At 39.5% G+C, this 17,750-nt stretch overlaps 1 protein-coding gene across 7 annotated transcripts in view; it reads right to left on the minus strand.

The window, feature by feature from the left end:
- Nucleotides 1-17,750, minus strand: part of PARP15 (poly(ADP-ribose) polymerase family member 15) — a 61,570-nt gene that overhangs the window by 16,501 nt on the left and 27,319 nt on the right. For all 7 annotated transcript variants that reach the window (XM_005601929.4, XM_070243705.1, XM_070243704.1 and 4 more), the window contains 3 exons: nucleotides 16,756-16,977; nucleotides 15,508-15,586; nucleotides 14,121-14,270 (listed from right to left, as the gene is read on the minus strand). In XM_005601929.4, coding sequence (XP_005601986.1) covers nucleotides 14,121-14,270; nucleotides 15,508-15,586; nucleotides 16,756-16,977 — 451 coding nt within the window. The remainder of the gene's footprint in view (nucleotides 1-14,120; nucleotides 14,271-15,507; nucleotides 15,587-16,755; nucleotides 16,978-17,750) is intronic.

The following is a 17,750-nucleotide window of genomic DNA, read 5'->3' on the forward strand; positions in this document are numbered from 1 at the left end:
AGCAAATTTACAACTACCTTTGGAAAAATTACCCCTGAGAGAGAACGGGAAACTGGATAGAAAGAACCCCCTCAATAAGGGACAGTCCTAACTGAGGTGGAAGAGGCAGACATTCCTTTATGGAGTGGAAAAAGCCACAATCTAGCGGTGGCACTTCACCACTGGGAGGAATCTTAAGGTACACAGCTTTCCCTGGAGGAGCAGGGGATCTGAGCAGGAGAGCTTTGCCATAATAAGCAGCTTTTGAACTCAGCACAACTGAAGTGAGTGTCATAACATCTGGCTTTCCTGGCTATTAAATACGATGGAGAATACCCCAAGAAAAGCTACTGAGAGAGAAAGCTATAAGAGAAAGAAAAACCTGCTCATAAAGGGCCCACTCACAAATTCACCTGTTTCAGAAAGCAACTTAAAATCACCAGAAAGAAAGGTACACAGTCCTTTGGTGAAAAGACTCACTTGAGAGGCTCTGAGTGCATCTTGGTGAGGCAGGAGGCAGCTGGACCACTTACCCATGGACTGAGACATTGGCGGCAGCCTCATTGTGACCTACAGGTGTGCTGACACAGACACTGGGAAATGCCGTTGGAGTTCTTACCCTGGCCTGTTAGTGCAGGGGTCTGCTCTACGCACTAAGGCACTGATTTAATCCAGCTCAGCCAGGGCAGGCAGCCTGCCCTAGGGACTGGCCCCACCCAACAGCAAGCCCTCAGGCAACTTGTGGGCCTGTATAGGCAGGGTGTGTGGGACCTCTGCAGCAGGATGAGTGGGTCTGCTTTGTGGGTGGGACATATGCACAGGGAGGACTGAGTTGACGGGGTACACGGGCCTGCAGATGGTGGGGTTAGTCAGCAGCAGCAGACTTGTGCTTCTTAAACAGCCACATAGGGTATCAGCCCCACCTTCCAACACCTGAAACAATTGTGTGCTGCTATGTCTAGGGCCAGCCCCACTCAGCTGCAACCCTGAGGTAGGTGACAACAGCCTTGCAGGCCAGAGGCCTCCAGCAATTGTAAGTCCCTAAGCCTAGCAACCAGCCGTGCTGGGGGCCAATTCACTTAACATAAAAAATGCAGCAGGAATGTGCTATTAGGCCTTGCAGCCAACTGTGCTGGGGCTACCCCCCGCCTGATAAAGTGACTGAAGAGACCACAGCAGCTGCATGCAGTAGAGTATTACAACCAGCTGGCCAGGGGTACAGCTTAGACTCCCCATGCACCTGCAGCAAGAGAAACCCTGCCACAAGAGAAGGACACACATAGCCCACACAGGGAACCCTTCTGAAACATTTGGAACTGGTGATGAGAGGGAAGCACACTGCTGGGCCTCATAAGGCATCTCTTACATAAAGTCACCTCTCCAAGATCAGGGACATAACTGACCCACCTAATACACAGATATAAGCACAGAGAAAGAAGCAAAACGAGGAGGCAAAAGAATATGTTCCAAATAAGGGAACAGGACAAAACCCCAGGAAAAGGACTAAGTGAAACAGAAATAAACAATCTACCTGATAAAGAGTACAAACTAATAGTCATAAGGATGCTCACTGAGCTTGGGAGAAGAACAGATGAATATGGTGAGAATTTCGACAAAAAATTGGAAAATACACAAAAGACACAATCAGAACTGAAGAATATCATAATGGAAATGAAAAATTCACCAGAAGGACCCAATAGCAGAGTAGACAATACAGAAGAATGGATCAGCAAGCTGGATGAAAGGCTAGAGGAAATCACCCAAGCTGAACACAAAAAAGAAAAAAGAATTAAAAAGAATCAGGACAAGCTAAGGGTCCTCTGGGACAACATCAAGTGCACTAACACCTATATTATAGGTGTCCCAGAAGGAGAAGAGAGACACAAAGGGACAGAGAATCTATTTGAAGGAAGAATAGCTGAAAACTTTCCTAACCTAAGGAAGGAAACAGACATCCAGGTACAGGAAGCATAGAGAGCATCAAACAAGATGAATCCAAGGAGGCCCATACCAAGACACATTATAATTAAAATGTCAAGAATTAACAACAAAGAGAGAACCCTAAAAGCTGCAAGAGAAAGGCAAGAAGCTAAATACAAAGGAAATCCCACGAGGCTATCAGCTGACTTCTCAGCAGAAACCTTACAGGCTAGAAGGGAGTGGCCTGATATGCTTAGAATGTTGAAAGGAAGAAACCTTAGCCAAGAATACCCTGCCTGGCAAGGTTATCATTTAGAATGGAAGGAGAGAAAGAGTTTTCGAGACAAGCAAAACTTGAAGGAGTTATAACCAATAAAACAGACTTACAAGAAATGTTAAAGGACCTATTTGTGTGGAAAAGAAAAGACCACAAATAGGAATAAGAAAATTATCAAGAAAAAAACCACAATAAAATCACTGGTAAAGGTAAAAATACAGTAAAGTTAGCAGATTAACCACCGATGAAGCTAATATGAAGGTCAAAAGACAAAAGTACTAAGATTATCTATTTCCATGATAAGAGCATAACAGATATACACAAAAAAGACATTAAATATGATATCAAAAACATAAAATGTGGGAGGAGGGGATTAAAAGAGTAGAGCTTTTATAAGAGGTCAAATTTAAGAGACCATCAACTTAATATAGATTGCTATAGATGTAGCTTATTATATACAAACCTCGTGATAATCACAAACCAGAAACCTATGATAAATACAGAACAAATTAAGAGAAAGGAATTCAAACATAATACTAAAGAAAGCCATCAAACCAAAGGGAAGAGAGCAAGAGAAGAAGAAATGAACAGAGAAGAACTACTAAAACATCCAGAAAAAAAGTAATAACATGGCAATAAGTATATACTTATCAATAGCTACTTTAAATTTCAATGGACTAAATGCTCCTATCAAAAGACATAGAGTGGCTAATTGGATAAAAAAACAAGACCTATATATATGCTGCATACAAGAGACACACTTCAGACCTAAAGACAATCACAAACTGAAAGCGAAGAGATGGAAAAAGATACTCCACACAAATGATGAAGAAAAGAAAGCTGGGGTCGCAATACTTATATCAGACAAAATAGACTTTAAAACAAAAACTGTGACAAGAGACAAAGAAGGGCACTACATAATGGTAAAGGCAACAATCCAACAAGAGGATATACACTTGTAAATATCTATGCATCCAACGTAAGAGCACCTAAATATATAAAGCAGTTATTAACAGACATAAAAGGAGAAATAGACAGTGACACAATAATAGTAGGGGACTTTAACACTCCACTTACATCAATGGATAGATCATCCAAATAGAAGATCAATAAGGAAACACTGGCCTTAAATGACACATTAGATCAGATGAACTTAGTAGATCTATACAGAACATTTGATCCAAAAATTAAAGAATATACATTCTTTTCAAATGCACATGGAACATTCTCCAGGACAGATCACACATTCAGCTCCATAGCAAGTCTCAATAAATTTAAGAAGATTGACATAATACCAAGCATCTTTTCTGACTACAGTGGTATGAAACTGGAAAGTAACTACAGGAATAAAACTGGAAAAGCCACAAATATGTGGAGATTAAACAAAATGCTACTGAACAACTATTGTGTCAATGAAGAAATCAAAGGAGAAATAAAAAAAAATCCCTGGAGACCAATGAAAATGAAAATATGACATGCCAAAATTTATGGGATACAGCAAAAGCAGCTCTAAGAGGGAAGTTTATAGCAATAGAGGCCTACCTCAACAAACAAGAAAAATCTCAAATAAATAATCTAACAGTGCACCTAAAGGAACTGGAAAAAGAAGAATAAACAAAGCCCAAAATCAGTAGAAGGAAGGCGATAATAAAAATTAGAACACAGGGCTGGCCCTTTGGCCAAGTGGTTAAGTTCATGTGCTCTGCTTTGGCAGCCCAGGGTTTCACCAGTTCAGATCCTGGGTGTGGACCTAGCACCACTCATCAAACCATGCAGAGCCAGCATCCCACATAGCAGAACTAGAAGGACCTACAACTAGAACATACAGATACGTACTGGTGCTCTGGGGACAAGAAGGGGAAAAAAAAAAGATTGGCAGCAGATGTTAGCTCAGATCCAGTCTTCAAAAAAAAAAAAAAAAAAAAGCAAGAAAAAGAAATAAAAGGGATCCAAAATGGAAAAGAAGTGAAACTGTCACTATTTGTAGATGACAAGACTTTATATATATATAAAAAACCCTAGGGATTCCACCAAAAAACTATTAGAAATAATTAATGAGTATAGTAAAGTTGCAGGATACAAATTCAATGTACAGAAATCACTTGCATTTCCATACACTAACAACAAAGTAGCAGAAAGAGAAATTAAGAATACATCCCCATCCCATTTACAATTGCAGCAAAAAGAATAAAAATACCTAGAATAAATTTAACCAAAGAGGTGAAAGACCTGTACATTGAAAACCATAAAACATTGGTGAAATACCACAACTAGAAGGACCACAACTAAAAAACGTACAACTATATACTGGGGGTATTTGGGGAGAAAAAGCAGGAAAAATAACAAAATTGGTGAAAGAAATAGAAGACACAAAGAAATGGAAAGATATTCCATGCTCTTGGAATGGAAAAATTAACATAGTTAAAATGTCCATACTTCCTAAAGCAATCTACAGATTCAGTGCAATCCTTATCAAAGTTTCAATGGCATTTTTCACAGAAATAGAACAAAGAATCCTCAAATTTATATGGAATAACAGAAGACCTCAAATAGCTAAAGGAATTCTGAGGAAAGAGAACAAAGCTGGAGGCATCACACTCCCTGGTTTCAAAATATACTACAAAGCTATAGTAACAAAAACAGCATGGTACTGGCACAAAAACAGACACACAAATGAATGGAACAGAATCGAGAGCTCAGAAATAAACCCACACATCTATGGACAGCTAATATTCGACAAGGGAGTCAAGAACATACAATGGAGAAAGGAAGTCTCTTCAATAAATGGTGTTGGGAAAACCGGACAGCCACATGCAAAGGAATGAAAGTAGATCATTATCTTACACCATACACAAAAGTAACTCAAAATTGATTAAACACTTGAAAGTAAGACCTGAAACCATAAAACTTCTAGAAGAAAACATAGGCAGTACGCTCTTGGACATCAGTCTTAGCAGCGTATTTTCAAATGCCATGTCTGACCAAGCAAGGGAAACAATAGAAAAAATAAACAAACATGACAACATCAAACTAAAATGCTTCTGCACAGCACAGGAAACCATCAAAAAAATGAAAACACAACCTAACAATTGGGAGAAGATATTTGCAAACCATGTATTTGACAAGGGATTAATATCCAAAATATATAAAGAACTCATACATCTTGGGAGCAAAATGGCGGGGTGAGCTGACCCGGGATTCCTCCCCTCCAAAATACAAGAAAAGATTGGAAGAACTGAATTTCAGAGAATAAACATAATGCCAGCTCATTAGAGACCTACAATACCAAGAAGGCGGAGATCATAAACCTTGCTTACACCTTCGCAGGTGCTGAAACAGTAGGAGAGAACATCGCTCCCTCCCGTAGAGTCTGCGATCGCTGCGGCGCAGGTCGGGAAGGAGTGGGGGAGGGGCCGTGCGACCGGGAAATCATCCGGGACTCCTGCCGCTGATTCAGTGGAGACCCGCTGACGGGGGGGAAAGCTTCCGTCCATGGGGACCCCATAAATCAAGGGCCTTGGGAGACCAGAGAACAGAACTGATCTGAACCCAGACCGGCGCCTGTGAGTAACAGCCCCTCCCCCCTAACAAAGCCAGTGGGCGCAGCCATCTTGCCCCAAGGCGGAGAGCTCATAACACTCGCCTCTTGAACCCCATCTAGTGGCGACAGGCTGTAACTGCCACTGAATTCTACCACCATGCGAAAAAACCGCTCCTCTACCATCCAGCAATTTATAAAAGCCCCAGACCAGAAGGAAAACAATAAAAACATAGAATTAAGTCCTGAGGACTTGGAATTAGGTAAACTAAGTGAGAATGAGTTCAAAGCAGCTATAATCAAAAAACTCAATGAGGTAGAGAGAAAGATAGAGAAACAAGCCGAGTTCTGGAGTTACTTCACAAAAGAGATTGAAATCATAAAGAAGAATCAAACAGAATTACTTGAGATGAAAAACACAATGGACCAGATAAAAGAGAATACGGATTCCCTGAATACCCATGTAAACAACATAGAGGAGAAAATTAGCATAATCGAAGATAGACAGGCTGAATGGCGCCAGACAGAGGAAGAAAGAGAACTAAGAATTTAAAAAAATGAGGAAAATCTCTGAGAGATAATGGATTCAATGAGGAGTAAGAACATAAGGATCATAGGAATTCCCAAGAATATGGAAAAGGAAAATGGACCAGAAAGTGTGCTTAACGAAATTATTGAAGAGAACTTCCCAAATCTAGGGATCGACAGAGAAATGTGTGTAGAGGAGGGTTTTAGATCTCCTAGATTTGTCAATGTAAAAAGAGCTACCCCACAGCATATAGTAGTAAAGTTGGCAAAAAGGAAAAATAAGGAAAGAATACTCAGAGAAGTAGGAAAAAAAAAGAGAATAACCTATAAAGGAGCCCCTATCAGACTGTCAGCAGATTTCTCTACAGAAACCCTACAAGCTAGGAGAGAATGGAGTGACATATTCAAAGCTTTAAAGGATAAAAATCTTCAGCCAAGAATACTCTATCCAGCAAGAATTTCCTTCAGATATGAGGGAGAAATTAAATCTTTTCCAGACAAACAAAAGGGAATTTGTAACTAAAAGCCCTCCACTACAAGAAATCCTCAAGAAGGCTCTCATACCTGAAAAAAGAAAAAAGGGAGAAAGGGGACACAATCCACAGACTAGGGAGACCGATGGATAGAACCAGAACAGGATAGCAAATATTCACTTATAGCATTAGGGTAAAGGTAAGGAAACTACCAAAACAAGGACGATCTTAGCACTCTAACTACCAATTAATAAGACGAATTGGAATAAAAAATGAAAATAATTATTTAGGAGGGGAAGAGCAAAGGGTATAAATGAGTATTGGTCAAGTAAGTAAGAGAACACCAGAGAATAGACTATATTATACACGAGATTCTAAATACAAACTTCAAGGTGGACACTAAAATAAAGTACAGAACAGAGTCACAAATCATAAATAAGGAAAAAGCTAAGAAACCCAGCATAAGAAATTGCAGTATTAAATGGGTAGTCTAAAGCAAACAGGAAAAGAAATGCAGGAAAACAAGATAATGAGCGACAGATTAACAGCACTCAGTCCACATGCATCAATAATCACTCTCAATGTGAATGGATTGAACTCTCCAATAAAAAGACACAGAGTGGCAAAATGGATTAAAGAACACGATCCAACAATTTGTTGCCTCCAGGAAACACACCTCAGCCCCGAGGACAAACACAGACTCAGGGTGAAGGGGTAGAGGACAATACTTCAAGCAAATAGCAAGGAAAAAAAGGCAGGTGTTGCAATTCTCATATCAGACCAAGTGGATTTCAAAATAAGACAGGTAAAGAGAGACACAGAGGGACAATATATAATGATCAAAGGGACACTTCATCAAGAAGAAATAATGCTTATAAATATCTATGCACCCAACACAGGAGCACCAAGATTCATAAAGCAACTGTTAACAGACCTAAAGGAAGATGTTAAAAACAACACAATAATAGTAGGGACCTCAACACCCCACTCACATCAATGGACAGATCATCCAGATATAAAATCAACAAGGAAATAGTGGAGCTGAATGAAAAACTAAAACAATTGGACTTAATAGACATATATAGATCACTTCACCCTGAAAGAGCTGAATACACATTCTTCTCAAGTGCACATGGAACATCCTCTAGGATAGACCATATGTTGGGAAACAAGGCAAGCCTCTACAAATTAAAAAAAATTGAAATAATAACAAGCATCTTCTCAGATCATAGTGCTACAAGGCTAGAAACTAATTATAAGAAAAAAGCTGAGAAAGGCACAATGATGTGGAGACTAAACAACACACTCCTGAACAAGCAATGGATCATTGAAGAAATTAAAGAAGAAATAAAAAAATACCTGGAAACAAATGAAAATGATAGCATGCCATACCAACTCATATGGGATACAGCAAAAGCTGTATTAAGAGGAAAATTCATCGCAATACAGGCACATCTTCAGAAACAAGAAAAATCCCAAATAAGCAACCTTAAAGCACACCTAACTGAACTAGAGAAAAAAGAACAAATGAAGCCCAAAGTCAGCAGAAGGAGAGAAATAATAAAAATCAGAGCAGAAATAAATACTATTGAAATGAAAAAGGAAGTAGAAAGGATCAGTGAGACAAAGAGCTGGTTTTATGAGAAGATAAATAAAATTGACAAACCACTAGCCAGACTTACAAAGAAAAAAAGGGAGAAAGCTCAAATAAACAAAATCAGAAATGAGCGAGGAGAAATAACAACAGACTCTGCAGAAATACAACAGATTATAAGAGAATACTACAAAAAACTATACACCAACAGAATGGATAACCTAGAGGAAATGGATAAATTCTTGGACTCCTACAATCTCCCAAAGCTGACTCAAGAAGAGGCAGACAATTTGAACAGACCAATCACAAGGAAAGAGATTGAAACAGCAATCAAAAACATCCCAAAGAATAAAACCCCAGGACCAGATGGCTTTCCTGGGGAATTCTACCAAACTTTCAGAGAGGATTTAATACCCATCCTTTTCAAGCTATTCCAAAAAATTAGGGAAGATGGAACACTTCCTAACACATTCTATGAGACCAACATCACGCTGATACCAAAACCTGACAAGGACACCATGAGAAAAGAGAACTACAGGCCAATATCACTGATGAACATAGATGCAAAAATTCTAAACAAAATTTTGGCAACCAGAATTCAGCAATTCATCAAAAGAATCATACATCAGGATCAGGTGGGATTCATACCAGGGACACAGGGATGGTTCAACATCCGCAAGTCAATCAACGTGATACACCACATCAACAAACTGAGGAATAAAAACCACATGATCATCTCAATAGATGCAGAGAAGGCATTTGACAAGATCCTACAGCCATTTATGATAAAAACTCTAGACAAAATGGGCGTAGAAGGAAACTACCTCAACATAATAAAGGCCATATACAACAAACCCATAGCCAACATCATACTCAATGGGCAAAAACTGAACGCCATCCCCCTGAAATCAGGAACGAGACAAGGATGCCCTCTATCACCACTCTTATTTAACATAGTACTGGAGGTCCTGGCCAGAGCAATCAGGCAAGAAAAAGGAATAAAAGGAATCCAAATAGGGAGGGAAGAAGTGAAACTCTCGCTGTTTGCAGACGACATGATCTTATATATGGAAAACCCCAAAGAATCCATTGGAAAACTGTTAGAAGTAATCAACAACTGCAGCAAAGTTGCAGGGTATAAAATCAATTTGCATAAATCAGTAGCATTTCTATACTCCAGTAATGAACCAACAGAAAAAGAACTCAAGAATACAATACCATTCACAATCGCAACAAAAAGAATAAAATACCTTGGGGTAAATTTGACTAAGGAAGTGAAGGACCTATATAATGAAAATTACAAGGCCTTTCTGAGACAATTGGATGACGACATAAGGAGATGGAAAGACATTCCATGTACATGGGTTGGAAGAATAAACATAGTTAAAATGTCCGTTCTACCTAAAGCAATCTACAGATTCAACGCCATCCCAATCAGAATCCCAATGACATTCTTTACAGAATTAGAAGAATCCTAAAATTCATATGGGGCAACAAAAGACCCCGAATTTCTAAAGCATCCTGAGAAAAAAGAACAAAACGGGAGGCATCACAATCCCTGACTTCAAAACATACTACAAAGCTACAGTAATCAAAACAGCATGGTACTGGTACAAAAACAGGTGCACAGATCAATGGAACAGAATTGAAAGCCCAGAAATAAAACCACACATCTATGGACAGCTTATCTTCGACTAAGGAGCTGAGGGCATACAACGGAGAAAAGAAAGTCTTTTCAACAAATGGTGCTGGGAAAACTGGAAAGCCACATGTAAAAGAATGAAAATTGACAATTCTTTTTCACCATTCACCAAAGTAAACTCAAAATGGATCAAAGACCGAAAGGTGAGACCTGAAACCATAAGGCTTCTGGAAGAAAACGTAGGCAGTACACTCTTTGACATCAGTATGAAAAGGATCTTTTCGGACACCATGCCTTCTCAGAGAAGGGAAACAATAGAAAGAATAAACAAATGGGACTTCATCAGATTAAAGAGCTTCTTCAAGGCAAATGAAAGCAGGATTGAAACAAAAAAACAACCCACTAACTGGGAAAAAATATTTGCAAGTCATATATCTGACACAGGCTTAATATCCTTAATATATAAAGAATTGTCGCAACTCAACCACAAAACATCAAACAACCCAATCAAAAAATGGGCTGGAGACATGAACAGACATTTCTCCAAAGAAGATATACCGATGGCCAATAGGCACATGAAAAGATGCTCATCATCACTGATCATCAGGGAAATGCAAATCAAAACTACACTAAGATATCACCTTACTCCCATTAGAATGACAAAAATATCTAAAACTAATAGCAACAAATGTTGGAGAGGTTGCGGAGAAAAAGGAACCCTCATACACTGCTGGTAGGAATGCAAACTGGTGCAGCCACTATGGAAAACAGTATGGAGATTCCTCAAAAAATTAAAAATAGAACTACCATACGATCCAGCCATCCCACTACTGGGTATTTATCCAAAGAGCCTGAAGTCAGCAATCCCAAAAGTCCTGTGCACCCCAATGTTTATTGCAGCACTGTTCACAATAGCCAAGACGTGGAAGCAACCTAAGTGTCCAGCAACAGACGAATGGATAAAGAAGATGTGGTACATATATACAATGGAATACTACTCAGCTGCAAAACAGAACAAAATCATTCCATTTGCAATAACATGGATGGACCTTGAGAGAATTATGTTAAGTGAAATAAGCCAGCGAGAGAAGGATAATCTGTGTATGACTCCACTCATATGAGGAATTTAAAATTATGGACTAAGAACAGTTTAGTGGATACCAGGGGAAAGGTGGGGTGGGGGGTGGGCACAAAGGGTGAAGTGGTGCACCTGTAACATGACTGACAAACATTAACGTACAACTGAAATTTCACAAGATTGTAACCTATCAATAACTCAATAAAAAAAAATAAATAAATAAAAAAGAACTCATACATCTTAACAACAAAAAAACCAGCAACGCAATTAAAAAATGGGCAAAAGATCTGAGCAGATATCTTTCCAAACAAGATATACAGATGGCCAATAGGCACATGAAAAGATGTTCAACATCACTAATTATTAGGGAAACGCAAATCAAAACCACGATGAGCTATCACCTTAAACCCGTCAGAATGGCTATAATTAATGAGACAAGAAATAACAAGTGTTGGAGAGGATGTGGAGAGACGGGAACCCTCAAACACTGCTAGTAAGAATACAAACAAGTGCAGCCACTAGGGAAAACAGTATGGAAATTCCTCAAAAAATTAAGAACAGAACTACCATAATCCAGCTATTCCACTGCTGGGTATTCATCCAAAGAACATGAAAACACAAATGCGTAAAGATATATGCACCCCTATGTTCACTGTGGTATTATTCACAATAGCCAAGACTTGGAAACAACCTAAGTGCCCATCAAGGGACGAATGGATAAGGAAGCTGTGGTATATATACACAGTGGAATACTACTCAGCCATAAAAAAGATGAAATCTCTCCATTTGCAACAACATGGATGGACCTTGAGGGTATTATGCTAAGCGAAATAAGTCAGAGGGAGAAGGTCAAATACCATGTGATCTCACTCATAAATAAAACATAAAAACAACACCAACAAACACATAGATATAGAGATTGGATTGGTGGTTACCAGAGGGGAAGGAGGAGAACAAAGGGGTGAGTAGGTATACATGTGTGGTGATGGATGGTAATTAGTGTTTGGGTGGTGACCATGATGTAATCTACACAGAAATTGAATATGATGATGTACATTTGAAATTTATATAATGTTATAAACCAATGTCACCTCAATACAAAAAATAATAAAAATGATAGAGTGGATGAAAAATTCTTAGACAGAATCTGGCACATAAAAGTATTGAATAAATGCTAGTTGTTTTATCATTATAAAGATCTGTCTCTCTATCTACCTGTATCTCCTTGATTATGTGTGGTGTGTGTGTGTTATGAATTGTCTATTTTTTAAAAATTCCCTTTCCTGTTTGTTCGTTTTGGTCTCTGACTTTGCCATGGTGGAGGTTTTCCTCAAACATTTGTGATCTTTGCCAGTCCATTCACGTTTAAGAGTGAGTTTGGAAGCTCCGTGTGCAGGAGGCTGGCTGATGGGTCAGCTTCAGTGTAAGGCGAGCAGGTAGTAAGTACTGGACTTTGCAGTCAGGCTCCCCAAAAAGACCCTCCAATCTCATGCTGGGAGGGCAAAAGCCCATGTGCTGTTCCGGGAGCCCCCTGGGGACAGGGACTGGGCATTTGCTGTTCAGTACAGATTTCCCTTAATCGCTGCTTCCATCTAGCTCCCCACCCTCGCCTGTGCCTGTGTTCTCAGTCCAGAACTTTTAGAGAATAAACCTCCCATGGCTGGCCAGGGAAGAGCAAGAGAAGTTACTGGTGCAAAGGATGGGGGACAGAATCAACAGGTCCAAGTGCGCCTCATACAGAATTCCATCCCATTCTGTTCTCATCTCTTCACTGGCCCCCCGCCTTCGCAGGTTCCTGCTGCCTCCACTCCGGCGTCTTCCTGGGCCTGCCATTCTCTCTGGCGGGTTCTCAGTCTTGTCCACTCTGGGTCAGTTACCTCCACTGGCTAGCTGCTTCCTGTCTTCTGGAAATACGTTGCTATCTCTTTTTCCCTCCGACTCTCCTTTTCCCTGTGAGTTTGTGCCCTTTTTGTTAATTCCCTCGTGCTTTAGTGGAGTTTCAAAAGGGGCAGGGATAAATGCATAAGTTTAGTTTACCAGGTTTCAAATAATTCAAGGTTCTTTAGGTCTACACTTTGAATGACTGATAAATTGAATGGCTATATTACAGACTCACTTCTACAGAGTAAGTTCCATAATATTTTGCGGCTTGGAAAGTATTTAAACTTCGATTTCTATTTGTGCTTTATCTTACCCTTTTAATTTAAACATTAATCTTTTGTAATACACAAAATATATTAGCAAAAGAGTGTATGTAAGCTATATTGGGAAGGGTATGCACAAAAGTGTTATTCAATAGGTATGGTCAAAGATTTTAGGGAAAATAAAGAAAAAGGGGTTATGGGGCCGGCCTGGTGGCGCAGTGGTTAAGTTTGCACGTTCCGCTTTGGCAGCCCGGGGTTTGCTGGGTCGGATCCCAGATGTAGACCTATGCACTGCTTGTCCAGCCACTCTGTGGCAGGCGTCCCACATATAAAGTAGAGGAAGATAGACATGGATGTTAGCTCAGGGCCAGTTTTCCTCAGCAAAAAGAAGAGGATTGGCAGCAAATGTTAGCTCAGGGCTAATCTTCCTCAAAAAAAAAAGAAAAAGAAAAGAAAAAGTGGTTGAATTTTGTTTCAGGTCAGTATAGTATAGAGAAGAGTTGAGTTACAGGAGGTGAGATGTGAGTACCAAGTGAGTTACACAAAAAAGGAAATAAAAATAGAGGAACTTAAAGCTTATCAAATTTTAAGTGTGGAAATTTGATAGTTCAGAGCTAAAAAGGGGAAGAGAGCTGACATTGACTTAGAAAAATGCATTGGTTACACCCACCTTTACATCAGTTATAACCCATCTAATGTTCCTCTGGGAAATAGGCACTTGACAGGCAGAGAAACCGAGACACAGAGAGGTTAAATGATTTGTCCAAGGCCACATAATGGTAAGTGGTATAGCCAGGAATCAAACCCAGTTCTTTCTGATTCCAGGGCTGGTATATTTTCTACAACACTCTCTGTCTACTCAGGGCAACATTAGGCATAATTTCCCTCCCAGTAATACATTAGTTATAATAATAGTTACAATCAAGTATATTGCTTACATAAAGTACCTGATTTCAGATTAAATGTCCTTGCTGTCGAGTTTACAAGAACATCTGTTTTTTCCTTGGTGATATCTCCAGAAGCAATCTGGAAAGTAATCGCACCAATTTTCATTTCATATGTTCCAAACTCAGGGTTAGAGACAGCCCCGAAGATATCTGAAAGGGAAGAGATGGATGAAGGGATAGCAGGCTTCTGGAGGAGAAAAAACATTATGGGGCTATTCTCTCCCCAGTCCCCTTTCTTCCCCTACATAAACCCAAACATTACCATGTCTCCTAGCCTGTTAAACGGCTGCCTTTTCTTTTTTAAGGGAATTAGAAAAGAATGCTTTGTGGCAGTAGCAGTATCTATATTTTCTCAGTTAAATAGGGTGACGCAGAAACATCTGATTGGACCATCTGTCTGTTTGCGAAAGTTGCTGCCGTGTCACAGAAAGGAGCGAGGAGGAAGGAGAGACTGCAGACCGCACTCCCATTTCATCTCTGAGAGATTATTTTTTTTCTAGCTTTTATTGACAAATAAAAATTGTATATATTTAAGGTGTACAATGTGATGTTTTGATATACATATTCATTGCGAAATGATTACCACAATCGAGCTAATTAACACACACATCACCTCACATAGTTACCTTTGTGTGTGTGTGTGTGTGTGTGTGTGTGTGTGTGTGTGTGGTGAGAACACTTGAGATCTACTCTCAGCAAATTTCAAGGATACAGTGCTTTGTTATGAACTAGAGTCCCCTTGCTGTATATTAGGTCTCAGAATTTATTCATCTTACAACTGAAATGTTGTGCTCCTGGGAGATTCTTTTATTACCATTTTACAAAAAGGAAAATGGTCTCAGAGTGGCCAAGGCATCTGTCCAATGTGAAACAAGGGCTCACTAACTGGAGATGTGAGCTCTTCCTGCCATTTCGCATCTTGCTGGGGTGGCGATACTTAGGCTGCTCAGAGGAAATTACCTAAAACATGTTGGAATATTACTGTACACTCTACACTCTAGGGCTTCACAAGTTAGATGTGCCATTTCTACTTGTCCCTTAAACTCTTCAGTTCTCTCTTTCCACATTTATACAGTAGCAACAGAACCACCTGCCCATGGGCTATTGTATGAGTTAAACAATATAATATATATGAAAGCCATCAGTACAGTTTACTGTGCTAGGCATATTTTAGTTATCTTTTATTATCACATATTAGAAACTCTGGCCTCATTACCAACGACTTGGTTCACATCAATAAGGTTTGTTCTTTGTGAGCCCAGACAATGGAACAGGCTCTGACACCTCTTCCATCACTGATTTGGTCTTCATGTGAATTTGTCTCCTTCTATTGGACTCCATCTAACAATGAAGAGTTGCCAAGCAAAGCAGAACAACTTTACCAGACCTTGCATATCTCCAGCCTTGAGAATCCCATCCTTGTTGAGATTTCCGTTCGACCGTCTAGTGAATTCATCTAAAAATATCTGGAAATGAAAGAAACACAGCTACTTTCTCTGCCACAACAACATTCTGTAGAAACGTTGATCCAATCCAATTCTTTGGAACGTTGATTATCAGACATCAGTTAGGAACAACAATTCTCAATAGATTTCCTCTTGTCTCAGAGACTTTTTAATTAAGGAACTGTAGTTCAACCTAGGAATTTTCTCAATAAATACCAGTGCTGATTGACTTTATTTCATGGGAAGACCACAATTCTATCCCAAATGCCTAAGAAGAACTAGGAACTTGGAGGACAACATTATCTTCCATATCTTTTTTTAAGTGCTAATGTTAGTAAGCTGCAGCAATTGCTCTCAAACTCAGGTAATAAAAAGGTAAGAAGAACCACTTCTACAACCAGCATTGAGGCTTGCTATGTGCTAGACGCTTCAAATCCATCCTCTCGATTCTCACAACTCTGAGAGGTGTTATTGCCACGCTCTTTCCACACGATAAAACTGAGATTCAGAGATGTTACCTCCCTCGACCTTTAAATGGCAAAACCAAGATGCAAACCTTTCTTCTTTGTACTTTTATGTTGTTTGCATTTTTGCTATAAGTATGCACAATTTACATAAAATCAATAGAACTTTTTCAAGGGTGAAAACCAGATTTTGGTGCTCAGCATGGGCCAATCAGCTGAGGAGCCCTCCTCAAGGAATGTCACCTTCCAAGGGCAGTGTCGGTACTGAGCACTTGGGAAATGTGCTGGACTGCTTCTCCGTCACTGAATATGGTGCTGGTATTTCTAGCTTTAGACCCTCAGAGATGTGTATAGACTGGCTGTATTCTATCTAAATAACTAAATCCTTGAGGCTTCCCTTTTCCAGTCTTTTCCCTGTAGACAAAGCCATGACTTAGCTTTCATTTAGACGGTGTTAAATGTCTAGGCCACTTTTATGCCAATAACTTTCTGCTTCTTTCTAAGGATTTATTTATTATAGATTACCTTGTCTCTTTATAAACTGTCTAGGAAGGATGTATGTGTTATCAGTGTTACCTCCTACTTAATCCATTTGACAACTCTCTATCAGCAACCCACACTTACGTGCAAGGAAGTAGAAAACACTGTTAGTGACAGATCTGCAAAGACATCTGATTGCACTGAGGTTGACTTGACAGAATGACCAGAAGTGATATGTAACCATACCTGTTGGCTTTCCTCATCATCTGGATGTACCAGAAGTTGAACTTCCTGTAAGGTTTTCAGCCACTCACTGCTACTAAATTTGAACACTTCTGAAAGCATTAGTTCAGCAAAAATAGCTTTGGGAAACCTCAAGTTTCCGGTTCCAAGCATGGGAAATGTGATTGATGAGAAAGAAAGCTGCTCTACATTCATCAAACATTTCTTGATTATATTTGTCATGATCTGAAATGTAGAAAGTACATTTATATAAGTTAGGGCTCAAGCTGGAAAACAGAAAGAATCGTGGCTTCAGCAACACTGACTCGGCTCTCTGCTACTCTTGGCCTTGTCAGGGCCTAAGGAGTCAGAAAGGGAGAACAAGAAAGAGGGGAGAGAACTTTCCAGAGAGACTCCAACTCATTCAGGAGGGGAGAGTCCAAAGGTATGGGAATGGTTACAGAAACAATGGTATCTCATTGTAATTTAAAGTGAAGTTTATGAAGATTTTTTTGAACATTTTTATGAAAACTTTTAACAACATGGGGAAATGTTTATGTTAAAAAAGCAGGATTAAAAAAAGTTTAGAAGGGAATCTCAACTAAGAAATAAATATACATAAAATTAACTTGAAAGAAATGCAGTAAAATGTTAACCAAAGTTATCTCTAGGTGGTGGGATTATGATTTTTATTTTTTTACTTTTCCGTATTTTCTGCAATGTACACATATTACTTTTATATTCGGAAAAACACAAAGATGGGAGGTTAAACTGGGAGTAGACATGAGAATTAAGTCATCAAAAGAAGAACACTGGGAGAGTGAAATTAGCAATATGGCAGAGTGAGCTGTTTCCTTTATCTCTCCCCCTTTGAACTACAACTAAATAGACAGTCATTGATCAATGGAGGACACCCACACAGCACAACAGGACACCTGAGAGACCCGTGCAATGATACATCTAAAGGTGGATGGACCACCCCCGGGGAGGTGGTAGAGATAGGTGAGCACTCTCTGGCC

This window comes from Equus caballus, chromosome 19 (assembly GCF_041296265.1).
Source record: "Equus caballus isolate H_3958 breed thoroughbred chromosome 19, TB-T2T, whole genome shotgun sequence".
In the NCBI taxonomy this organism is placed as follows: Eukaryota; Metazoa; Chordata; class Mammalia; order Perissodactyla; family Equidae; genus Equus; species Equus caballus.